The 27,675-nt window shown below is 39.5% G+C and overlaps 1 protein-coding gene across 1 annotated transcript in view; it reads left to right on the forward strand.

Moving 5' to 3' along the window:
- LOC126380067 (sushi, von Willebrand factor type A, EGF and pentraxin domain-containing protein 1) overlaps positions 1–27,675 on the forward strand; it is a 128,008-nt gene that overhangs the window by 81,492 nt on the left and 18,841 nt on the right. The window contains exons 2-9 of the mRNA XM_050029261.1: positions 1,629–1,808; positions 2,177–2,386; positions 4,133–4,228; positions 14,888–15,016; positions 15,217–15,380; positions 17,485–17,611; positions 22,318–22,467; positions 26,542–26,718. Of these exons, the coding sequence (XP_049885218.1) occupies positions 1,629–1,808; positions 2,177–2,386; positions 4,133–4,228; positions 14,888–15,016; positions 15,217–15,380; positions 17,485–17,611; positions 22,318–22,467; positions 26,542–26,718 (1,233 nt within the window). The remainder of the gene's footprint in view (positions 1–1,628; positions 1,809–2,176; positions 2,387–4,132; positions 4,229–14,887; positions 15,017–15,216; positions 15,381–17,484; positions 17,612–22,317; positions 22,468–26,541; positions 26,719–27,675) is intronic.

Raw genomic sequence — 27,675 nt, forward strand, 5'->3', positions numbered from 1 at the left:
ATTTCTCAACATTAAAAGTCGCAGTAGTTCTTATCTGATTCCAGAAACTATATTAATAAATGGAATACTTAAAAAATAAATTCTTTATTAGTACTCGTACACGGAATACATATTCATTGAATTCGTATTTGTTTATATTATTTCATTTATTTACTAGTTTATACCTACATTAATTTTTGAGGAGCTCGGTGGCGCAGCGGTTAACGCGCTTGGTCTGCGATTGTTGAAGTTAAGCAACTTTCGCAAAGGCCGGTCATAGGATGGGTGACCACAAAAAAAAGTTTTCATCTCGAGCTCTCGGAAGGCACGTTAAGCCGTTGGTCCCGGCTGCATTAGCAGTCGTTAATAACCATCAATCCGCACTGGGCCCGCGTGATGGTTTAAGGCCCGATCTCCCTATCCATCCATAGGGAAGTCCCGTGCCCCAGCAGTGGGGACGCTAATGGGCTGATGATGATGACCTATAACGTTATTTTTTGTCCTAACCTTAAGTATTTACGTGTACTTACCTACACCTTTGCGATAATATTTGTTTATGTACACTATTTCAAGTAATTTGGTATTGTATTATAATGTATATGTACACCATTAACACATGTTTATGGAACGCGATGTTCGTGCGTCACCCAATAGGGTCCACATAATATCAGCGTCGTGGTTCACGCCGCGACTTGTGCTGAGTGAGGCCCTTTTTATCTCAGGACGTCCACCACCACCTTATGATCATTATTTCGACTAACATCCGTCTTGCTCTTTTGTAATTGTTTTAGTGGAAATTTGATATGATGTTGTTGTCTTTTTTTGTGTGACCTTTCATAATAAACTATTTCTATTCTATTCTATTCTATATAGAAAAGCATTTATAATGATATTGTAATTGAAGATCGTGCAAATATATTCAGTGTATTTCTAGCTCGAGGATAATCCGAATAACATACATAGTGTAGCTCACTCATTACAATTGGGACTCCGATCTTTTTAGGTAACGGAACACTCACAACACACCTTCATTTTAGATTATAAATCAAATACATCATCATTTTTTTATTACAAACATTTCAAAGGTAACTTTACGAATATATAAATATATTTAACTGTAACTTTTAATGCAAAGAATGTATTTAAGTTGACTTTCCTACGATACGCATTCTGGGACTTGGGTTCCACTCCTTTCCGAGTCAGATATTTTTTATTTAAAAATTTTCTCTTTGTGACTACATAAACGGCCTATATACGTCCCACTGCTGGGCACAGGCCTCCCCTCAATCAACCGGAGGGGGTATGGAGCATACTCCACCACGCTGCTCCAATGCGGGTTGGTGGAGGTGTTTTTACGGCTAATAGCCGGGACCAACGGCTTAACTTGCCCTCCGAAGCACGGAATCATCTTACTTTTTCGGACAATCAGGTGATTCAAGCCTGAAAAGTCCTTACCAAACAAAGGACAGTCTCACAAAGTGATTTCGACAATGTCCCCGTCGGGAATCGAACCCGGACCTCCAGATCGTGAGCCTAACGCTCTAACCACTAGACCACAGAGGCTGTTGCTAGACCATGGAGGCACTTTGTGACTAGAATAATATTATGTTCATAGATTTTTTTTTTAAATAGAGCATTTTCTTTCGCAGGCGAACGTCATTGCGGGCATCCGGCCGTCCCTCCGAACGCACGAGTCACCCTGACCAGCACAGACATCGTTCCGGGAACCATTGCCACGTATGAGTGCGATGACGGATACGAACTCTTCGGACCTCACCAGCGAGAATGCACCTTGAGGGGCGACTGGACTGCGGAAGTCCCTTTTTGTGGTAAGTGTAAATTTTGTTGACTTTTACAGCCGTAAATCGTCCCTTAACCTAACCTGAAGATTTGACAGGTCCGGTTTTTTACAGAAGCGACTGCCTTTCTGACCTTCCAACCCGCGAAGGGAAAACCAACCCAATACAAGCTAGATACTTACCTCCAAAAATGCATTTCTCGGGAACGTGGGTTTCCTCACGATGTTTTTCTCCACCACTGAGCACGTGATAATCATTTATGATCCAAACTTGAATTCGTGTTGGATTTGAACCTGCGACCTCAAAGTGAAAGGCAAGCGTTCTACCAACTGAGCTACCGCGGCTCCTTCCGGAATCCTACTAAAGACTATAGGTACTTATTCTGAAATTATTTACAGGGACAAACGTAGCGTTTCGCAAGCCGGCCAATCAGTCATCGACAGTCAGGGGTGGTAGCGCTGGCAACGGTAACGATGGCGAGAAGACGACTGAACACGACGGAAAGCGGTGCACAGAGACCCAGAGGGAAGCATCCCCGTGGTGGCAGGTCGACCTGCTACGACACTATGCCGTGAAGGTCATCAGGGTGACAACAAGAGGCTGCTGTGGTAAGTACGATTATTGCAGCTAGAACGTACATAAATAGGTACATAAACTCACGCTCGCCAACCCTAATGGGGCGGATAGAGCTTGAAGTATGTAGAGAAACAACTTTCAATCACTTTTGATACAAAGTCGTAGAGTTAAAGATTGGAACGGTAATTCTCCGCCCCGCACCAATTCGTAACTAAGGTTAACCTCACCCCCTCTAGGTCATAATTTTGTCTTAAATGGCCGTAAGTCGCTAAGTAGTAAGCGCGTTCGCACGCGTATATTTGTCTCGCTCGCACTTACGCGTCAAGCGGCTCATAGTATGAATGACTGTTTTTATGTGTCTTATTTTCCCCGGCTATACGATGACACGTTAGTTATGTAAAAAATTACGATTCCAAGTGTAAGGTGTTACCTACTAAATAAAGATATTTTTGAATATGAATTTGAATTTGAAGTGTCGATGTTCTAAAATGCTTGGTATCAAGTGGTCGGTTCATCGTCCATAATGTTGGAAAGGCTATAGAAAGGACAGAATATTGTTTTAGGTTTACGCGGTTATTATCATAATTAAAACACATAATACCAGGTTCTTACCGCGTTACTCAGGGATATGAGACTCCTGATATTTCAACACTGTTGCAAATGTCATGATCACGGGACGACTGTGTGTGTGCGTCTGTGTGTATGTGTGTGCGAGTGTGTGTGTGCGTGTGATGTGTCGTCCCGTGATCATGACACTTGTAACAGTGTTGAAATATCAGGAGTCTCATATCCTTGATTAACGCGGTAAGAACCCGGTATTATGTACTTTGTGTGTGTGCGTGTGTGTGTGTGTGTGTGTGTGTGTGTGTGTGTGTGTGTGTGTGTGTGTGTGTGTGTGGGTGGGTGGGATGTGTCGTCACGTGATCATGACACTTGTAACAGTGTTGAAATATCAGGAGTCTCATATCCCTGATTAACGCGGCAAGAACCCGGTATTATGTACTTTAATTAAGACACAATATTATCTACTTATGTCGATTTTTAAGACATGCCTATACGATAAATCACATAGTATTCACATAGTATAAAAGTATTATCCCCATATGAAATTAAATGTGAAAAGCTAACAGACAGATCGACCATAGTTACTTTCGCCGTGTATGATTATGAGTGAAGAAGTGCACACAACATGCAAGTATGCAGGTAATTTAATAATGCATTCGCATCAAGCTGGATGCCGAAGAATTTTACTTTTATTAAATATCTCTGACGATATCTCAGAAGCAGATTATACCCATTTTATAAGACATTTTTATTTAAGAGAAAAGTTATGCAATCTTTGCTGTTATTAAACTTGAAAGTTAAATGTAGGCGTGTCTTGTGAACAGCCCCTTAGAGCAGGCAGTCTGTAGTCTTAAATGTTGTACCAAATGCGGGCCCCTAACGCACCCCATTTGTTAGGACAAATGGGGTTACTTGGTCGGCCACGTAGTTAATGCCAATTGAGGCAAATCTACAATAAGTTAATAAAATGTGACTTGTCTGCTAAGTTGATATGTACAATCAAAGAGCAAAAGTTCAGAATTTTTTCGTAAACAGTAATAAAATGGTAACCATTAGTTGTCATAATTATAAAATTTACGTTTTTGAAGGTGTTTTTTGGTCTATTACAGAAACAACATGTGACCAGGAGGCTTTAAGTGCAACCAGTTAATTTATCACTTTGAAAGAAACCGATGGGACTTTTGCAGCTTATCGTACTTTGATTTTATTTGCAGGACACCAGCCGCTTCAGGACCTGGAAATCAGAGTCGGTAACAGCAGCACTGACCCTCAGAGGAACCCGCTCTGTGCCTGGTTTCCCAGCACTATTGGTGAGTCTACATTCACTTAATTAGGTTAGAAGGAACTCCCAAAAAATCCACCAAAAAGGATTCTCTTAAGGCGAAGGTAACCCAAAATGCGTCATAAAGCCCAATGTCCTCTCCCCATTTAAAATATTGTGTTCTTCTTATCGTGTGGGTTGTGAGGTTGAATATCAACTGAGGCACCAAAGGCTCCTGACATGACTCATGTAAGGACTACATACTTACATCAGTAAGTAGTAACCGGGACCAACAGCTTGACGTGCCTTCCGAAACACGGATCATCTAACTTTCGGACAATCAGGTGATCAGCCTGAAATGTCGTAACCAAACTAGGGAAAAAATATTGTGTTTAAAAAATATATGCTTCTTATACAGGTTGGCCCAAAAGTTCACGTTCAAAATGAAAAAATAGATAGAGGGACTCATTAGCTACCAGAAACACCCCCATGTATGTTTAGGGATTATTTACGGTTTAGGAGATATGATCCATTTTGTACCTTTTTCTAGATTTTCTACCTTACTTCAGAAATAATCATTTTGTCGCTATCCCTGTCTTAATAATTATTTTATTTTACTTCACAACTATGCCTAAGGCTGTGTCCCGCTCAATCAAAGATAAATCAAAGTCAAATCAAAGATAAAAAAAGTTATCGGAAGTCAAAGTGAGAATTTGACTAAAATTGTTACAGTTGTTAAAACTTCGCCGAAGAATAATAAACACATTTGTCATGGACCCTGATAGCTAATGAGTTGATATGTACAATCAAAAAGTTTCTGTAGCTAATGAGCCCCTCTTTCTAATTTTTCATTTTGAACGTGAACTTCTTTGGAGGTTAAGTCTTCCACATACTTCTACTTCCACGTTTTACTCTTCCTTTTTCATCTTACTGAATCCGAAATACTATTTTGTGTGTGAACACGCTCATAGAAACATAATACGGCAACCATCATAATGAAACCGTATCCTGACTTGCTCAAGGTCATTGGCGGCTATAGGCGCCTTAAATAATCGTCGCTTAAGTATTTTAGGTTAGTAGTTTTCCTCACCACAAGTCAACGATAGCGATAATTATGAAGTGAAAAAAATGTGTTAAGGCATAACTTATGCGTTAACGTGTTAGTTCTTGGACTCCTTAACCAGGCAGCTGTGACGGTATTTAAATTAAGTATGTAAAATTATTTTCTTTGCTGTCCTTACATAACTTCTAGACGTCATTTCGTTACGGTTCTACTCTTTATTTTGAATCATAAATTCATGGCCCTAAAAGCGAACATTTTGCCAGTTTTGATCTTTCTGACTCTATTTCACAGTAGGTATTATAAGGGATGAGTGAATGAATAAATAAACACTTTATTACACACGCAAACACATGACAGATATAAGAAAAAACTGAAAGTTTCATAGACGTTTCGTGGCCAGATCGTAGAATTGATCATTTCATGATGTGTTCGACCATTTCATGAAATGGTCATATTTCATGAAATAGAATATCACGCGTTGGCCACATCATGATGTAGTTTGGCCAAATCGATGAACACAAAACTTGTAACGATATTGAGCAACTAAATGCATGATTACTCATCATCATCATCAGCCGTAATGAGTCAACTGGTATCCTTAAATGTTGGCAATTATATCGTAAAATTAGTAACATTATCCACCGGTAGTGGCACTGTTGTTTATTATATTTAAAAGTTGATTGATATTATAATCGATGAATGAGAAATATGAACATTTCATGAAATGATCGAGCACATCGTGAAATGATCAATTCTAAGATCTGGCCACAACATATGCACAGGTATATAGACTGCAGTGTAGCGTGTAAACAGACAGATACTACATAGCGTTCACATCACACTCAAGGTTCGTACCTCGTGCGTACTATGAAGTAAATGTTGGTATTCTATATCATCGTTCGACAGAATTTAGGCTAAGGTGATCGACCCCGTTTCTCAACCACTAACAACAGAGGCGGCCTTAGCAAAATACCAAAACCAATGTATGTGTGTTTTTGGCCTTACCAATGTATTATATTTCATTTTTATAAGTAATATTAATTTTATTAAATATTAGAACATCTATCAATCATTTATTTAACATAATTATCATGGATAAACTTATTTAAATATAAATAAACTTAATAGAAACAATAATAAAAAACAGTAATAAACAAGTTTACAAAAAATAAGAATAGGTAATAAACGCAAAAATAAGGATTAAAACTATACTATTAGAACATTGATAATTTTAATTTTATTTAATTTTAATTTATCTAATCTAATGTACTTATAATTATGAATATTAATCTGAAATAAATAAATTTAATTGAATTGAAAATATTTAGGTAATGCCAGAAATCATAGTGGCGCCCCAAAATATAGCTTTTTCGATTAGTTTACGGCCACCGAAATATACTTAATTAAATCTTTTAAACTTCAACGGCCTCCGTGTTCCAGTAACGCCCTCCGTGGTCCAGTGGTTGAACGTTAGGCTCACGATCCGGAGGTCCGGGTTCGAATCCCGGTGGGGAAATATCACAAAAATTACTTTGTGATCCCTAGTTTGGTGAGGACATTACAGGCTGATTACCTGATTATTCTGAGCTGATTACATGATCCGTGTTTTGGAAGGCACGTTAAGCCGTTGGTTCCGGTTACTAGGTACTTACTGATGTAGGTAAGTAAACGTTACACGAGTCATGTCAGGGGCATTTGGCGGCTCAATAGTAACCCTGACACCAGGGTTGATGAGGTTGGTAATCTTTTTCACAACCCACACGAGAAAAGATTCTTTTAAGAATGTCGTTCACCCATTATACCCATACCCAAATGTATGAGTTTTATGTGGCTGCTAAGAGGTCTAATGCACAGGGCAGGTGTGCCCAACCCAGTTACTCCCCTGTAGATTCGGGGCTGCTAGATAGGGTGGTCCCGTCTTCGCTGATTTTGGCGCCCCCCTAAAATGGCGCCCCCCTAAAATGGCGCCCCCCTAAAATGGCGCCCGGTGCGATCGCACCGTTCGCACCGCCCTAGAGCCGCCACTGACTAACAATAAGAGCGTCCTGTGTTTATTTTACTTAAGATACAGTGTTGAAAACATTTTCACTGCTGTTCAGGTGTAGTATGACTCACGCCACAGAATAGAGGAAAGAGGCTGGAAGGGCCAAGCGAGCGCTCCACCCGCGTTATACAAATATAAGGTTTAAGATACTTTATTTCAAAAAGAATTTCGCTTACTGAGAAACAATCACTTTCATATGAGTAGTTTTAAACAACATTGGAGTTGGACTAATTGAACTACAAAAAAAATAAAAGTAGGTAGGTATAGGTACTTAAATAACATTCCGAGACTTACTATACTAATTACAAATTAAAAGAAACCTGCTTATTCAATTTGGATACATTATTACTTGAGTATACTTCAGCCTGAGCAGACATGGAACTTACGTTGATTGAAATATAAGTAGGTACCTGTGTTCTAATGTTAAATATGCGCAAATAGTTCATACTTCAAATTTGCAATACACTCGTCCGCTAACTTACGACGCACGGAGCTCCACGGTAGTATATTAAAATATAATATATTAATCGATTAAAACATGAGATAGGAGTTATTTATTTCTGCAGAAAGGAGATATATTTATAAAAAATATTGCTACATATAAAATCTTTATTTTAAGAGCTATTTCTATTCATCGAAAATCGCCCTATAAGTGGACAATATCCAAAAGAGATATTGCCAGCCAACGTAAAATTAAATTTTGCATCGAACTACATCTAAAAGTCGATTTGCCTAAAAATGTAAGATAGGAGTATTTGCTTCTTCCCCGTCGCTATATATATAATATATACTTACGGTCGAATTGAGAACCTCCGCCTTTTTTGAAGTCGGTAAAAATATCGTCTTGTACATTAAACGTCATCATCATCTACCTAGCGTTATCCCGTTTTCACGGCGTCCGCTTATCTAACCTGAAGATATGACAGGTCCGGTTTTTTACAGAAGCGACTGCCTGTCAGACCCTCCAACCCGCGAAGGGATCATGGAATTATTAATATGTTTGTGTCCCGCCGGGATTCGAACCCGGTACCTCCGGATCGTGAGAAAAAAAAATAATTATATTACCATGGGTAATAGTGAAATTCTAAACGTAAATGCATGAAATTAATTATCTCGATTAGATATAATAAAGAAAATTTGCCTGTTCTGATAAAAACATAACGCAATGAAAGTAAAGTACCTACTCAATTCTACAATATCGTATATCTATCATTTGATACTTCAAACACTTTTTAAAGCACGCAATTACAATATTTTTAGTTCCGAAGCAGGTCGGTGTTGAAACCCTTTGGCCTATTTTTTTTTTATTTTATAAACTGTTAATGATTTATAGTCACAATGCATTTGTAGTGTATACACACGCCGCGGTAGATCGGCTGTTTAACTAATAAAGATAATGGTTTTAACTGGTTGCCTGGAAGAAATTGTTAAGCGGGTGAAGTTTTATACGGGACTTTTCGCAGTTTTCGCAGAGTTACATTTTGGTATATCAGAAAAGGGGAACCGTGTTACCCCGAATATAACGCGAGCGAAGCCGCGGGAAAAAGCTGGTGATAACATAAACCTGTCTTGACTTGTATATATATCTATGGGTCCCCCACTAAAACCTAGAGTCAGAGGTTTCTAGGCGTGATTGCCTCACTCGATCAGAAGAAAGTCGAAATCATGTCATTCGAGTTCACATGCTCTCACGGCGCATGCGCAGTGGGCCTGGGAAATGCAACTGACAGCGCAGTATTGCATATAACTTGTAATCATGCTGTCATATTTATAAAAATCCAAATTCAAAAATACGTACTTGTATAACTTATACGTATTTGTACGGGGTATAAGTGACCTCGTAACGAATACTGAGGGGGGGTGATTCAGCTCATTTTTCTGATTTACTATTGCTACGGAAGTGGGTTTCGGGATTGGAAGAAAACTCACTGAGTCCAAGAAGAAACGAATTTCTTCACTATTCACACGATACAGCTTCCGCACAGGGCTTCGCGACATAACTCCGTCACCGTCACTTCACTTTATTTCGCGACTCTCGAACACAGCACGAAAGACACTAGCACTGCACTAACTCTGCGCTTAACACTGTACTTGACATGACACTACACTTGTCACTGCTTCACTTATCACTTTTAAAAACTGAACTGCTCCCATTGCTCTTCCCGTTCCTTATATACCATACCATTGTATGTATATTTCTATATATTGTTACCTGATATAAATAAATAAAGATAATTAATAAGATAACGTCATTGAGCTTCCATTACTGGCACAAATGCCACAACCCAAAACACTACACTAGCACTACACTAACTCTGCGCTTAACACTACACTTGTCACTGCTTCATTTCCACTTTTCTTTACTTCCATTTTTCCTCTTTTTCCTTTTGCACCGATCACTTTTATAAACTGATTTGGCTCTGCTTGCTTTTCCCGCTCCTTATATTGTCATCATCATCATCAGCCCATTAACGTCCCCACAACTGGGGCACGGGCCTTCCCTATGGATGGATAGGGAGATCGAGCCTTATTTGATTGATGATGGTTATTAACGACTGCTAATGCAGCCGGGACCAATGGCTTAACGTGCCTTCTGAAGCACGGAGGAGCTCGAGATGAAAACTTTTTTTTTTGTGATCCTATGACCGGCCTTTTGCGAAAGTTGCTTTACTTCAACTATCGCAGACCGAACGCGTTTACCGCTGCGCCACCGAGCTCCTCGCTGCTTATATTGTATGTAAGTAAGTATATTTATATAAATTGTTACCTGATATAAATAAATAAAGATAATTAATAAGATAACATCATTGAGCTTCTATTACTGGCACAAGTGCCACAACCCAAGTTGCGTAACATTGCAACACTCACGCGCATTATGACCGCGAATACATAAATAACTTTATAACATTATACTTGGGTACAATTTCGCAATGTCTCACTTGCCTGAACAGACTCGGGTAACTAAACATTCTTAGTTTTCTTAGTCGAAGTTAATACATATCGCAAGTAAGTACTTACGCGCTTTTTTGAAAAATCTCACTTGTTTTTTCAATTAACAAACTACTTATTATGGTCATTGGAGCTGATACATTTCCAAGTATTACGGCTCTAAATCGGAATTCTCACAATAGCAACGGGTTTGCATGTGAAAGACAGGCATTGCCCCTGGTACATTTCACTATCAATCTTGGTTTGGATTACTGGAAATCGAATACCGAATATCGGAAATTCGAATATTCTGTGTAACTCCACTGGGCTGCGCACTTGCTAACTACATGTAACTGATGCCACCTTGCACTGGGTGATACCGTGTAGGTTCCTATTTCTTCGGCTAAGTTGTATCTAATCTAATCTACAACATAGCCGACTGCTGGGCAAAGGCCTCTCCTTCCTCTTTCCATTTTTCAACCTCTCCCCCTCTTTCACTGAGACCCACTCTTCCTCCTCTTCTCTTCTTCACTGTTTTATTTTGTTGATGGTAAGGCTAGCAGAGGAAGATCGAGAAGGACTAACATTGGAGATGTTTTTAAAAAAGGTTTAATACAATCTTCTCTGAACCGGCGTGCGTGTATGAAGCGATTGATGAATGTGGAGGAAGCAAGAGAGGTGTGTCAGGATCGAAGCAAATGGAATTCTATAGTCTCTGCTTACCCAGATGGGAAATGGGCGGGAGTTTATGAGAGAAAGAAAGAAAGTATTTATTATTAGAGGACGCCACAGTAACATTATGTATGTATGTATGTGTCCTCCTCTTTCATTTTTTCCAGACAAGGTCATTGACGGAACGTCAAAACTCCAGGCTCAAGGTCTGCCAAAGAGCGATTGAGCGTAGTGTGTTAGGTGTCAAACGAATCGATCGAGTCCGAAATACAACGCTGCGTTCAAAAACGGGAATCGCTGATGGGGGATGTAAAGCCGCCAGACTCAAATGGGATTGGGCCGGGTATGTTTGTCGCATGCACCCTGAGCGGTGGGCACGGATCGTCACGCATTGGGTGCCTCATGATGGGTACAGGCGTCGTGGTAGACGTCGAAAGAGATGGGGACGACTTGGACGCTGGCCGGAGGAACTAACAGGACCGTGAAAAATGTTGTTTCATCCGAGAGAAATCTACTCACGGAGCCCTTAGCCCTCCTCATTTGCGCGGCCAAGTAGTTAATGCTATGGTGAAGCTACCAAAAGTCACGACAAAAAAAAAATAAAAAAAATAATGCCGATCTTCTTCTGTCGTGTGGGTTGTGAGATCAATGATCGAGCTCATCAAACTTGGTGTCAGGTGAACGATCCGAACGAGAGCCGACTTTCAACCACTGCACTACAGAAGCCGACTTATTATATAAAAAAAATATGATGAAATGTATGGTGACAGCTCTGACAACGCATCACCAAACGAGATAGTTGGAAGAACGCTTGACTCTCACTGTTAGGTCGCAGATTCGATTCCCAGCACGGGGCTAATAATTTGTTTCTGAATTCCGAATCGATGTTTGGATCATAATTTTGATCACAATAATTAATCCAATGGACAGAAGATGCGTTGTGTCTGGGTGTAATAACAAGGGTCATATATCCAAAAACAAAGATAAAAGATGCATATATCTGTAAATGATTAAAACGTGTGTTCTGTGATAAACGAACTCATGAGATCTAATTGGTATAGGGCTGGGTTTTCCTTCGCGGGTTGGAAGGTCAGACAGGCAGTCGCTCTGTAAAAAAACCGGACCCGTAAATCATTAGTTTAAAGCAAGCCCTGTGAAAGCGGGACAACGGGAATTTCCAATAAGTATGCTTTTTGACTATATCCTTATCCGTTTACTTACCTCGTAAGCAGCGAACCAGATTATTTTTAAAGAAGTTCAGCTTTGTAATAAAAACAACACAATAGCATGGCGTAACTAAATATCATCATAATTAGCGGGTTTATGTTAATGGTCCCTTTGAGGGCATTATCTGATTAATATAATTAATTCCACCATTGCGATAACGGCCTCCGTAGTCCAGTGGTTGAGCGTTAGTCCCACGATCTGGAGGTCCCGGGTTCGACTCCCGGTGGGGAAATATTACAAAAATAACTTTGTGATCCCTAGTTTGGTTAGGACATCAGGCTGATTGTCCGAAAGTAAGATGATCCGTGTGAAGACACGTCCCCACCGGGATATGAACCCGGGACCTCCGGATCGTGAGCCCAACGCTCAAACCACTAGACCACGGAGGACATTGCAGAAAGAGGACATGACATTATTGTCCGAAAGATGATCCGTGATTCGGAAGGCACGTTAAGCCGTTGGTTCCGGTTATTACTTATGTAAGTTATGTAAGTAAGTAGTCGTTACATGAGCCATGTAGAGGCCTTTGGCGGCTCAATAGAAGGTTGAAGGCAGGGTTGATGGGGTTGATAATCCATCCCACAACCCACAAAGAACCAAGAAGAAGAAGAAGATCATTGCGATGACGAAACAACAAACGTGACCTCAATGAGCTTTCTATGAATAGAGACATTAGTGAAAGTATAAAAATTCACTTTCTAAAGCTCCGTTTCTAGGTTCCGATTATCAACAATTGTTGTTTAAACATTCCCACATTTCATAAAAGATGTTTCGCTATTATATTGTTTTGCAGAGTGTGCGTTACACCGTCGCGTAACACACACGTAACAGCAAATTCACATGTTTAGCCTAAGACAATAGTTTTGTTTCGGTCAAATTATTTAATCATTTTCTCTTTTATTGTGTCTTCTACTCAATGCATTTAAGATTACTTAGCAAGATTTTTAGTTTACGATTATGAGTATCACAAAGTGACGTAATGAGGGAATTTCCACGACACGTTCAACAAAAAAATATATACATTGTTTTAGGTTTACGCAGTTGTTATCATAATTAAAACACATAATAACGGGTTCTTACCGCGTTTGAATCAGGAATGAGACTCCCGATATTTCGCCATGTTGTAAGTGCCATGATCACGGGATGACTGATGAGATTGATGATTCCGATGATCTCGATATCAAATACATAAACAAGCGGCAAAGAAAGAGAATAGACAGATATGTCTGCCCTTAGAAAATTATGGATCTATCTACCTACTGCTACTCCACTCCAATCTCATGTCATCGGTGGGGACATATCACAAAAGTCACTTTGTGATCCCTAGTTTGGTTAGAACATCAGGCTGACTACCTGATTGTCCGAAAGTAAGACGATCCGTGCTTTGGAAGGCACGTTAAGCTGTAGGTCCCGGTTACTACTTACGATAATGTACATATGTAGTCGTTACATGAGTCACGTCAGAGCCTTTGGCGGCTCAGTAATAACCCTGACACCAGGGTTGATGAGATTGGTATTCCATCTCACAACCCACACGATAAGAAGAAGAAGATCCCCTGTTGGGATGTAGAGCTCGAATGACAGATTTCCACTCCTCGCGATCTTTTGTAGCCTCTGTAGCATGCTCCCATGACATGAGAGTTTCAACTCCCGGTCAACCGAGCGTCGCCAGGTCTCATTGGGCCGCCTCCTTTTGTGTTACGATGAAGTATACGTCCCACTGCTGGGCACAGGCCTCCCCTCAATCAACCGGAGGGGGTATGGAGCATCCTCCACCACGCTGCTCCACTGCGAGTTGGTGGAGGTGTTTTTACGGCTAATAGCCGGGACCTACGGCTTAACGTGCCCTCCGAATCTTACTTTTTCGGACAATCAGGTGATTCAAGCCTGAAAAGTCCTTACCAAACAAAGGACAGTCTCACAAAGTGATTTCGACCATGTCCCCATCGGGAATCGCACACGGACCTCCAGATCGTGAGCCTAACGCTCTAACCACTAGACCACGCAGGCTATTATGATGACGATGAAGTAACAAAGGCAAAATAATATTACGTTTGTGATGTCAACCGTGTCTTTATATTACACCATAAGAACTGCATATGTTCATTGCAGCAAGGAAACCAGGGTATGGAGTGACAACATAATGCGGTTACTATGCTACCGAAGCAGAGAATAACTGGTATAATGCATTAAAGTTACGCGCAACAGTTGAACCACTGAATTCCGACTTTATGAGTCTGAATTAATGTTTAGATTGGCAATTGATATCGCGCGGTTTCTAGAATTTGTGCCCGGTTAATGGCCCCTTATTATATGGGACTTAATAAACTAATCTCAGCTGAGACTGCCCTCAAGATCATAAGTCCCTGTTTTTATATGAGAACTGTCACATTGACATGATCTTGAAGGCAGTTTCAAAGCTGAGATTGGTTTATTAATACCACCCTTAAATATAGTCGAGTGGGTGTATATATACTAAAAGTTCAGTGAATAAAATTATTCCAGACAGTACGCGCCGTCAAAAATTCCAGTTTTATATGGAACTAAAATCATTTTCACCGAACATAAAAGGTCAACTTTTGTTTTAAAAAAAATCAATGCAATTGCGAACCGAATTATTCGGATAACGTAATTAGAAGTTAGACAGATTTCTTTGAAGACATAGATAAGAAAAAGTCCGTCGTTGGCGGGTCGTCGACGAACGGACAGTGACGGTTGCTTTTAGAGAACGCATAGCTGCATAGAACCTAATCGTTTAATGATTTTTGTTTCAGACGAAGGTGTGACGAAAACGTTCACGTGTGCCAGGCAACGCACCCTGATTGGTCAACACGTGTTCCTGCAGCTGGTGGGGGTAGAGGGGTCCCTCTCCCTCTGTGAGGTTGAGGTCTTCACTACTGAAGGTTCGCATTTTATTATTTTTAAGATAGAAAATTTCGAATTTCGAGAATTCGACCTCGTGGTTTTTCTCAAGCCAAAAGACTTAATATAATTCTAGCGTCTTACTTTCGAAAACAAATAGTTTGTCACATAGTTTCTTATCGTTACATATTCTAACATAGTTCCTCACATAGTTTTTCTCATAGTTTCTCACATTGTACAGAGTTTTCCAACGACCGCTGCGCTCCGAAGAGTGCGCCAGCAGACATCGAGCTGGCGGCGTTCTCAAGAAACTGTTACGAGTTCAACGTAAAGCGAGGGGGCTCCTTCGACGACGCCAGAAAGCAGTGTCAGGCTCACGGCGGGGACCTCATACATGGCTTCCAGGTACATGCACGTACATACATTAACTCAAACTCAACCATGGAATAAGGAATAATACTACATATAGATCGGCAAGTCTCCGCTCCCCACCAGTGGCTGAGCTAGGTTTACCTCACCCCCTCGGTCTTACTTTAGTCTTCAATCGTATAGGGGTCAGACGTCACACACACAGATGCACGTGAAGCATAACGTCAATGGGTAGTGTCTGTTTAATAGTGCAATAGTCCAAGACGAACCGGGAATTGTCTTTGGGTGCACTCCCATAGTGCAAGGGATAATCGTCGGTTGGTGTCACAATACATTTAAGGGCCTCAAAAAGTGTTGGCTTCGGCCCCACGCCTTGCAAATGCCCGAGACTCCATAGACCCGAGATATAGACACGACACACAAATATTAAAAAAATACACAGGCTGTTAGTGACATCGTAACGAAAAAAAATCCACTTGATATCAACTCAGAATCATGGTCTGAATCTTCCCCCTAGGTATTCGTTACGATGTCACTAACACTCATTAGTCCGGCAAAATCACGTCAAAAAATAATAATTAAAAAACTAACATCCTGTATGTACAATGTACATAATATTATTTTTTCGGATAATTTCTTGATAGGTTATCAGACAGTATTAAGCAAGCGGCGAAACTGACTTAATAAGTTCTGTTCTGTCGGTTACTTAACTCTTTACCTCAGTGAAGTGTAGTTACAGCGTAAGTAGTGTGGGTACAGAGTACTGTGCGTTGCAGTTTTCTCTCATTACCAACTATAATGAGCTGGAAATTTGCATCAGAGACAAACAATAGAAACAGTGATTAGGCCCGATTTCGTCGAACGTCAAACGTTTGTATGTGAGATCGCTAACAACCAGTGAATTAAAAAAACAATATAACATAGGATCACGCTGTATCCCCGAAGGGGTAGGCAGATGTGTTTAGCAGACACCCACTCCTCGCAAGCTATGTTTAACTCACGTAATGATGGGCGAAACTATTTTACATTAACTACATCACAAATAAAAAAATCTATATAATAATCTCATGTACAGTCATGAGTAATAAAATATCATGTACCCACTTTAGAACCCTGTCGCACTATCATATTTGACATTTAATGAGACTTACGGTTTCATTTGTCAAAAAACTTAATGTGACATGGTATCAAAGTGTATACATATTAGTACTCGTGACCGTACTAGTGAGTCAGTCTATAGGTATTGAAACCGGCACAAATCCTGGAAACTACGTTATACCAATCATCTACGAACATGAATTCAAACTCATAAAGTAGAATTCAGTGGAATTCAGAACACTTATAATAACACTGTGTAAAGGCAGACACACACACACACACATATATGTCGTGGCCAGATCATAGAATTGATCATTTCATGATGTGCTCGATCATTTCATGAAATGTTCATATTTCATGAAATAGAATATCATTCGTTGGCCACATCATGATGTAGTTTGGCCAGATCAATGAACACAAAACGTTTAACTATATGAACAACTAAATGCATGATTAAGTACTTCATGATATGGCGAAACGTTGGCAATCATATCGTAAAATTAGTAACATTATAGTGGCGCTGCTGTCGATTATATTTAAAACTTGATTGATATTATATTCGATGAATCAATGTAATTGTACAATTTTCCATATCGAAAGGTTAGGGAATTTTGAACCTAAGAAATTAATCGACTATTCGCATTTTTATTACACCACATAGTGTGGACACCGCCTACATTAACGATATGGCCAAACGTTGATTGAAATATCATTAAACGTTGACGTTTCAACGATATGGTCAGCTTAAGTTGGCCATTTCATGAAAAATGACCATTTCATGAAATGGTCGAACACATCATGAAATGATCAATTTTATACGATCTGGCCACGACATATACACACACACAACTTAAGTTTGACAATAATTGTGAGTGAGAAATAAACTTATTTTTTTTTTTTAATTATTATTAAGTGGTTTAAAGCCCCAGCGGGGATTCGAACCGAAGACACTACGATGTAAGCCACGTGTCTTCCGGACTATCACGTATTTATACTATTATTAGCATGGATGAGCAGAAATTGAAAACTTACATTCTTCCAGGGTGCCACATCCAGCTTTCTGATTCAAGAATTGGAGCGACGCAAGTCCCAGCTTAAAACTCAGATGGTATGGATCGGCGCCCAGAAAGAACCTGGGATCACCTCCAGGACCTGGAAATGGGTAGATGGTAAGACAATCCTATTTCGTTTTTTATCTAGGTAGATATATAAAAGGAGGTGAAGGTTTTGGCGGGAAGAAGAGAGGAATGGCGGTTACTCCACCGACAAGAGCGCAGCTCTTAAATAGCGAGAGAGAGATATATATAAGCCAGGTTATAATACCTAACTATTTATTAAAAACATTATAGAAGGGATGCTACAAGGAAAGAAAGAATAGAGCTTACATGCAACAAATCAAAGAGAAGGTGAATGTCGTGTCTTAATAAGGAAGTGAAAGAATAGGCGTTTGATAGACAAGAATGGAGAATACACCGTCAAGAGCGTGGCTCTTAAATTAGTGATGTGACCTACCTATTACTTTTACAACTCATTCTATAAGTACCACAAGATTTCCAAAGTAATGTTCGATAGAACGTAATCAATCGACTGATACATCATTGGCTTCTGTACTTTGGCAGATGTAACAGACAGTTTTTAGTTTACCTGTGAGACGAAGGGATCTCCTTGCGTGATCTTCTTCTTCTTTGCGAGTCGATGGCGATCGAAACTAAATTTTTGCTGACCAATAATTGGCCACGCTTACGGCATTGTCAGTGGCTTCGTACAGGTCTTTAATAGTGCAAGTGTTAGGTTGATACTAAGTTTTTTGCCCTAGAAGTTATAATGCACAAGACGCTCTTTTAACACGTCGACTGTGTATGAACCACATATAAGGCAATTGAACCTCATGCGTGCATGTACACGAGGCACATTTTTTCCTGTAATAATGTTTATGTACAAAAATTCCAATGTGTTTATCGAAAAATAACATTGCACGTGAGAGGTTGATATCGAATTTTAAATAACATAGTGAAAGTGTTTATAGAGGTATATCATCGTGAAGTTTAAGGACGAGTGGAGTGGAAATTTGAAGTATGAGCGGTCATACTTGTACTGCGTCCCCTTGGCCCTTCCAACCTCTTTCTTCTCTTTTCTTGTGGAGTGAACAAATCCTATTTTTACTGCGAACGAAGTCGATTCAAAAGCATTCAATCTGAACCCATCAGCGAAGTGGCTGTGCACTTTAATTTTCAAATAGCAATTTTAAAGCTTCATTGATTTCCTTGTGCCTTATTTCTAATGCTAAATAAAGTTGTACTTACTTTTTTACACAATAAATAAGGTATTATTTGTATGTTGTCTCGAGACTATGTAGTCCCGGATAATTAGGGAGGCGTGTGCGTGGGACCAATACGTAGCTACCCTGAGATGAGATGATTATAAGTGGATATCAAGTGGAATTTCCTATCGGAAAATTCATGAAAACTTTATTGTATTTTTAAATGATTTTCCGTTCCATTCTTTTGCGACCGATTACTAAATATTTTTTACCCGATTCGACAACCCTAGACAGAATGTCATGGCGCCGCAAAATTAGGAGAGCAATTAGTAAAGTGAGATAGCGCAAGGTAGAAGAGACTTTTGCAACGGAAAATTCCACTTGATATCAACCCATAATGACGGTCTGAATCACCCTCAAAGTTTTCGATACGATGTCACTAACACCCTGTATACGTATGTATCTTTCATTATTTTCTTCTTGTTCAAGTGTAAAAAGTGTGTATATGTGTTAATAGTCTTTTTGTAATTATTTCTTTTTATTTTTTACCGACTTCAAAAAAGGAGGAGGTTCTCAATTCGACCGTATTTTTTTTTTTTTTTTTTTTTTTTTTTTTTTTTATGTTTGTTCGGGCATATCTTCGTCGTATATGAACCGATTTTGATAATTCTTTTTTTGTTTGAAAGGAGATATACCCAAGGGGGTCCCATGTCAAGGAAGTCAGGATCTGATGATGGAAGACCAGAGAAATCGAGGGGAATTTTCAAAAATCGTAGGAGCGACTAGTGCGTTTGTAAAGTCATATTGATCGGATCGATCTTTAGGCTTCGGGAAAACTTCCCGACCTTCGAAAACTGGTCAGCATCAGGGAGATACCCTATGGCCTGGCAAAACTATACAACCTGGAGCAATTTTTCTTTCACGAAACGTATTTAAATCTTGATCAAATTCAATCGCCAGTGCAAAAAAACAAAATGGCGGAAAAAAAAGATGGCCGCCATACAAAATTTTGTCGATTTTGGAAGAAGCCCGTTTGGGTAAAAATAATGTATGGGGCGCTTACTCAAAACGTCATGTAGAGTACGGAAATACTTTCTGGTCACCAAAAACTGCTCCGCATCAGAGAGATACTCTACGGCCTGACAAAACTATCGCACGTGAACCAATATTTCTTTCAGAGCACTTATTTAAATCTTGGTCAAATTCCATAGCGCGTAAAAAAAAAACAAAATGGCGGAAAAACAAGATGGCCGCCATACACAATTTTGTTTTTTCAGAAAATGTCTCGGGATATAAAATATATATCGGGGTTGTGATCGGATCGTCATGTTAAGTATGGAAATACTTCCCGATTTTCGAAAACTGCTCCGCATCAGGGTGACACCCTACGGCCTGGCGAAACTATCACACCTGAACCAATTTTTCTTTCACGAAACCTATTTAAATCTTGGTCGAATTTAATGGCCGGTGAAAAAAATACAAAATGGCGAAAAAACAAGATGGCCGCCATACAAAATTTTGTTTTTCCAGAAAATGTCTTGGGGGTAAAAATGATGTATAGGGGTGTGATCGGAACGTCATCTTTGAAAACTGCTCCCAATCAGGGAGACATCCTACGGTCTGGCAAACCTATTGCACCTGGATTTTGTTTGTTTCCACGACACCCATTTAAATCTTGGTCAAATTCTGTCGCCGGTGAAATAAAACAAAATGGCGGAAAAACAAGATGGCCGCCATACGAAGAGGGACAGTTTCGAATAAACAGGACACGCGAGCTGCTTTAGCAGCGAGCGAACCACACGAAATCTACTGTATCTATATGTATGCGTGAGTGTGTATGATAGCAGCTTCCACTGACAACCACATGTGTGTATGTACACATACACATGTGTGTGTGTGTGTGTGCGTGTGTGTGCGCGCGCGCGTGTGTGTGTGTGTGTGTGTGTGTGTGTGTGCGTGTGTCTGTGTGTGTGCGTGTATCTGTGTGTGTGCGTGTATCTGTGTGTGTGCGTGTGTACGTGCGCGTGTGCTCGTGTGCGTTAGCGCGTGTGTGAGTGTGTGTGTGTAAACATGTTCATCAATAATAATTGTGATCACTACTAATAATATATTATATTATTATATATGAATATAAATCAGAAAATCTGTCTGTCTGCATCCTTGCTCGGTCTAACCATCACTTAAAATCGTAAAATAAAATAAAATTTTTAACAAAAAAAAAACCGACTTCAAACGCAAAACTAAAAAGCAATAAATAAATTTACTTCGCACAAAGTAATTAGTACGTATTTTCAATTAGTTAATTATTTTATAAATCTGAAGCCGGTGCCAAGGAAATGCTACAACGAAGTACCGATTCATATATTTTTCAATACTGATTGTTTTGTAATTTTTTGTTTGACATTGTTTTGTAATTGCTTTGATATAGGTATTAAACAATATTGTGTGTACATAGTAATTTGATATTGTAGTAGGGTTGTTGTAGCATTTACTTGGCACCGACTTCAGAATTATAAATTAATTAACTAATTGAAAATACGTACTAATTACTTTGTGCGAAGTAAATTTATTTATAGCTTTTTAGTTTTGCGTTTGAAGTCGGTTTTTTTTTTGTTAAAAATTTTTGATCTTGGTTTTCTTTTTGTTTTCTTTTTTTCTTTGTATTGATTTCCGTGTGGTTTCTGTCCTGTGTTGAATGTAATGTACCTGTCTGTCTGTGTCTGTGGTGTCCGGAAGTAATAAATGTTTCTTTCTTTCTTTAATAATATGTATTTAATGTCCGTAGTCAATAGTTAGATCAACGGAAGAACACTGCCTCCGGTTGATAAAGATATTGTTTCGTGAATATAATAATAATAATAATATAGTTCTTTATTTCTCTCACAAGGTAGGTAGGTACACAAATTTTAGTAAAACGTAAAATACAATTTTAGTTCCTTATGAGAGCTGGAGTCTGTACTAGGCTCAAGGCCTGTATTACAGATCTCCAGGCCCCACACCTCACAGTATGCTAACATTTTGTACTTACATTTAATAACGTAGGTAGACATAAAAAGATCCGCGGTGCACCACAATTTAAGCAAAAGGTGATGTAGGGAGTTGTCATGTTGTGAGTGTGTTAGTGGGTACAGAAGTAGTTCGAAATACGACGTGATTGCATGAGTGTGTGTGTGTAGGTGCAAAGAGTGCGAGTGTGAAAAGACAGCAATTTTGCGAGTGCGTGTGGCGCGTGTGCCTGTGTGAGTGTAATAGCGTGTGGTCTAAGTGATAAGTGTAGGGATTTGTTCAGAGTAGCAAAGTTATTGATTGTTTGTGTGTGTGCCTTTATTGTGTATGTTTAATTGAATTACATAAATAGAAATATAACAATTACTTATAGATGAGTATATACATAAATAAGTATTATGTGTTCACTTTAATTTTGTTGCAACAAAGTGTATTTGTATTGTATTGTATTGCTTGTGTATGTGCGAATACCTAACTTACCTATTGTTAAAGAGACTGAACTGCTTTTTTAAGCGTTTCCATGAGATGGCCGGATAAATGGGGAGCGATAACTATCGCGGTCTTGTCTGGCCTCAAATACCCTTATACTCAAATCTCTTTCTCTGCCAGGCGAGGTGGTGTCGCGGCCGACCTGGGGCAAGGACCAGCCGAACAATTACAACGGGGAACAGAACTGTGTGGTCCTGGACGGAGGTCGCTCCTGGCTGTGGAACGACGTGGGCTGCAACCTGGACTACCTCCACTGGATCTGCCAGTACCGTGAGTGTCACGTCTAGGTACATATCGCTTTTTTCTGTACGCCCCAGCGAATGCGTGACTGAATAATGGTTTGTAACGTTCACACTAACATGGCGTAACGGCCTCTGTGGTCCAGTGGTTGAGCGTTGTGATCACGATCCGGAGGTCCCAGGTGCGAATCCCGGTGAGGACAAATCACAAAAATCACTTTGTGACCCTAGTATGGCTGGGACATTACAGGCTGATCACCTGATTGTCCAAAAGTAAGATGATCCGTGCTTCGGAAGGCACGTTAAGCCGTTGTTGGTCCCGGTTATTACTTGCTGATGTAAGTACATAGTCGTTACATGAGTCATGTCAGGGGCCTATGGCGGTCCAGTAATAACCAGAGTTGACGGGGTTGGTAATCCACCTCACAACCCACACGATAGAAGAAGACCAACAGGGCGTCGCCACTTTCCAGTAAGTCACTTTAGACCTCGCAATAGACGAGCTAGCTTAAACTAGGTAACAAATTGTGATCTCAATTTTTACGCGGATTAAAATTAATTGAAAGAAATGAAGGACGTTGTTGAAGAACAACGAAGAATGCGCTTACGTCAAAATGGCGCCCACGTGGCTTTCACAATAAGGCAACGATATTATGCATCAACAGACTAACCGCGTGGTCCCCAGACAACTAGGTTTGCTTGATCAAATCTAAAAGCCACTTAAACGTTGAAATAAAATGCTAGCTAAATGAAGACTTAGTCGTAATGCAATAGGTACTTATTACATTCCGTTGAAATATCTCAGAATTCCTTAGCATAAAAGGACCGTGGACACTTATATTCTTTTATAAAATAGAGAAATAGGTACGTACCCATTCCTTGGAAATAATATTTCCAAAGAAAACATGAAAGGCTCTAAACCCAGTCAAAGAGAAATGCATACTTTTTCCAATGAAAGAAACAAGAAAATGTACGTGGAAGAGATTTTATTTAGTTACAAGACTGCTTTTACAACCCGATGTAGAATTCAAAAGGACGGAATTACTTACAAAAGTTAAAGGAACAAGAAAATAATATCTCACAACCGCTTGAACCCTTAGCTTCAACTGTGCAATAGGAAGATTCTTTGGCCACGAACTCAGTCGGTTTTGCTTTATTTCCAGAATAATTTAGGAAAACGTTTCTAAACTTCTCAGGTATAAGCATAGAGTTGGATTTAGTGTGTTTTCTTTTAGTGTAAGTGAATTTAATGCAATGAAGCAGTGGTAAGGCCTGTGCCAAGCATTGGGGAGGCCTGCGCCCAGCAGTGGGGAGACCTGTGCCCAGCAATGGGGAGACCTGTGCCAAGCATTGGGGAGGCCTGCGCCCAGCAGTGGGGAGACCTGTGCCAAACAGTGGGGAGACCTGTGCGAAGCATTGGGGAGGCCTGTGCCCAGCAGTGGGGAGGGCCTGTTCCAAACAGTGGGGAGGCCTGTGCCAAGCAGCGGGACCAATGTGTATTTTTACCATGTTGTGCTGCATAATGCGAATGCATATTCATCTTTCTATCTTGTGACTTTCTTTATATTTTTAATGCGTCTATGCTGGACTGCGAGCGAATAAAAAACAGAACACGTTCAGCTGTTTGTCTTCCCGGGCCTGTCGTAAAAACCGACAGAGACATTGTGTCTTTTCTAACATGATGAAACTTATAAATGGATGACGGCACTGGTCACCATACACTTGGACTTTGCTGGCTGAAGTCACCTGACTGTCGGACAAATAAGATGTTTCCTTGCTTCGGAAGGCACGTTAAGCCGTTGTTCCCGTCTAACTGCTTACTGAGGAATTAAAAAGGTCATATTGACGTAATTCATCTAAAAAAGCAATATTGCTTTTTGACATTTGTTAGCATTACGCACTTACTTTTACATTGCTTTTAGGGGAATTACTTTGATGTGTCTTTTTAGAAGTCTGTGTTGTGTGTGTAGTCATTACATCAGCCGTGTCGGACTATGACAGTTCAATTATAATCTTGATACCAGTGTCGGTATAACCCACACGAAAGAAGAATCCCATCAGGTTCATCATATTATTATCCATTTTAAGCTTTCGTATCAAGAGTGGCTTCAATTGTCTTCTGATTACTTTTGGCTCTGCGCACCCCAATAAGGATAACAGGCGTGACTTTATGTATGTATGCACTCAACTCTAAAGTGAAAACCTAGAAAATAAATCAGCTCTTCTTCGACAAATCAGATTTCTCTGCTCATGCGAAATAAAAAACTTTGCAAACGCCTTGCCGACTTACCTGTACAATAACTTAGTTAACGCACGAGTAAGAAATATTTCCAAGGCACTTTCCAATAGTATATTCGCTTTATTTTTACATTTGATCGGTTTCAGGGAAGTTGCGATGCGATGAATAGGTATACCTACGTCAATATAAGATCTAGGTGAAATGATATTTAGTCCTTTTGCGATATAGCCTTTAATAGTATGAGTCGCCAGTCACCTCAATGAGGTGCTCGTGTAAATAATGAGTATAGCTGCAATTTGTCTAGTAATGCTCTGCGGTATTTACATTAAAAAAGATACATTTTTAATAAACTGAATCCTCTCAACCAAAGCCAGAAAGCATTTACAACACCTCTCACGCGAAATACATTAAGTAGGTTACTGCTGCGGCGAATTATTTTTTTTGTAGATATTTTATTTCTTTATTTAATATCCTTGCCTGCTTGCTTGTTTGTTTGTTTGTTCGTGTACCCACTCCGGTGATTAGGGGGAGGCGTGTAACCAGCAGTGGGGCGTATAAAGACGATTTATGTTGTTATAATAGATACTTGTTTAGGTATTGCTATAACAGAACCGGTTATTATTATTTTCTTTTTTTTTATAAAAATACTAACCTATCCTATTGTACTATAGACATGACTTACCACCTATCACGTTGGTCTATTAAAATATCCACATAATTTAAAAATAAGTAGGTACGTATCTAGTTAACATTATCTGGGCCTCCCTGTATATCGGTTCCGAGTACGCGGCGGCTGAGGTGAAGGCGGGAGGGTCCGGCTTAGCAGTGAGCGCAGCCACCACCATTACCGTGTTGCTATGCACATCGGCCAGTAGGCATAAGTTTTATAGGTACAATTGTAACTATGTAGTTATCATATCACTTGCTTGCGCTCTGCGATACGTAGCCGAGACACAAACTGCATAAAATGTTTGTTTACCTATTGCTTACCCACAAGTTTTTGTTACCTACTCATCTATGTATAATGTAAGACGGACATCGTAGATACCTAGCATCGACACAAACCATGGTTTAACGATGCTAGTTAGCATAATCACTGTGTGTAATAAATTTTTGAAATAAATAAATAAAATAAAATAAATAAATTATAGAAAGCGCAGTTAAAGCGTGGGCACTCATATGCTCACACATATATTCGATGGATTTACCTCTGATTAGCCCATTCAGGAATATAATCGTGATCGTATGTTCTAACCTAAGTATAGGTTTATTGTATTGTAAACTTGCGTTCAATTAAATAGGTGTCATAGTTTTGTGTTTCTCAATTCGACGAATATATTCGCCTCACTACATTTAATTATGTAGTTTAACCGATTTCAAAATAAGGAAGTTATCAATTCGACCCCGTATGTAAGTAACTATGTAGGCATAATTTAAAAAAAATACGTATTTTTTAAATTATGAAGAATATAGAACCTTAACCAAACCATAGGTTTACGTCTGGTTATGCTTCATTTTTAAATCTTGATTAGAATTAAAAGATATAAAATACAGCCCAGTGTAAAAAAAAATATCGTAACTACTGTACTGTATTTTTGTCCCTGTCATTCTAATCCAGCTACAAACTAACAAGAATCTTAAGGCACGTGAAACCAACGCCGCATCCTATGGAAACGTCATTTTTGACAGTTGTTATTTGGTGCACACCAGCGCCCTCTTGGCAATGTCATCCTAGTGATAAAAGATCCTTGTTGACCAATAGGAACATTTCCTGCTTGGCTAAGCCTCTAGCGCATCTCAATCGTGTACGAAAGCGAAAACCAACTAGGCTGTGGACACGTAAAGTAAAGAGAATTCTCTCCGCAGTGCCGCCATCTTGCGGCAGTCCAGACAAGCTGCTCAACACGACCATCATTGGAGACAGCTACCAGGTGGGAGCCAGCATCGCCTACGGGTGTCCTGAAGGCCACATGTTGATGGGGGACAAGACCAGGGAATGCAATAAGGACGGGTTCTGGTCCGGATCTGCGCCTAGCTGCAAATGTAAGTTAAATACTTTCAATTTCTGGAATATTAAACATAATCAAGTAAAGCTCACACACACACACCACATACACACACACATCAACCACAAATACATACACATAGCAAGTATCATCTCCATGTATTAATATTTTTTGTTTGTTAACTTTCAAATTTTCTTTTTTAAACTTTATTGTGTGAATAAAGTCTTAAAAAAATGCAATATTAAAAAACAGTAAGTACAATCTTATGTATGTTACCTAATATTATCATGTAAGTAAGTACATAAAATGGATTTTTTTTTTCAAAAAAGGCAGAAAGAATTGCATTATTGTCATCAAAAGAGCGGGAAAAGTGTACTTATTAAAATTATTGATAGAAAAATACTTTTTTTGTAGTCGAATTTTAGTTTTTAAACTGATATTTTTATTTGTATTAGTTTGGGGTCTTATTTGTTAAGATAACGTACTTCCCTTACGTGTTTTATGCAAGATTCGGAGACAAAACCTATCTGGAACTTGTCTGAGCATTTATGTTATCAATTCAACGTACTTATCGATTAACGTAGATATTAATTAATACAATACTTGATGCGCGGACCGAAGCCGGGCCTGTCAATTCTTCAGGTTGGGTAAGAACGTGTGAAAAACGGGATAATGCTAAAGAGGTGATGACTTGATGAGCTGGACGACCGTCAAAACTACGGCTAGTTTAAAAAAAGGGAGATGCAAGCTTCGTTTTTAACGGAATTCGTGCAATCAAATAGTTGACAACCCCTAAGGTAATGGCTTCACAGTCCCGGATTCCATTTTCAGACGTGTCAAGTTGGTCAAAGCCCGGTTTTTGTCCCAACTACATGCAGTTTTGAGTGTACTTAGCGGGAGCAGTGCCCGAGAATGTTCCCACTTTCGGAACGTTCGCGGCTGTGAAAAGGCGCAGAAGTTGTGTAAAAAATCCAGAGTACCAGGAAGAACAATT

This window comes from Pectinophora gossypiella, chromosome Z (genome assembly GCF_024362695.1).
Source record: "Pectinophora gossypiella chromosome Z, ilPecGoss1.1, whole genome shotgun sequence".
Taxonomy (NCBI): domain Eukaryota; kingdom Metazoa; phylum Arthropoda; class Insecta; order Lepidoptera; family Gelechiidae; genus Pectinophora; species Pectinophora gossypiella.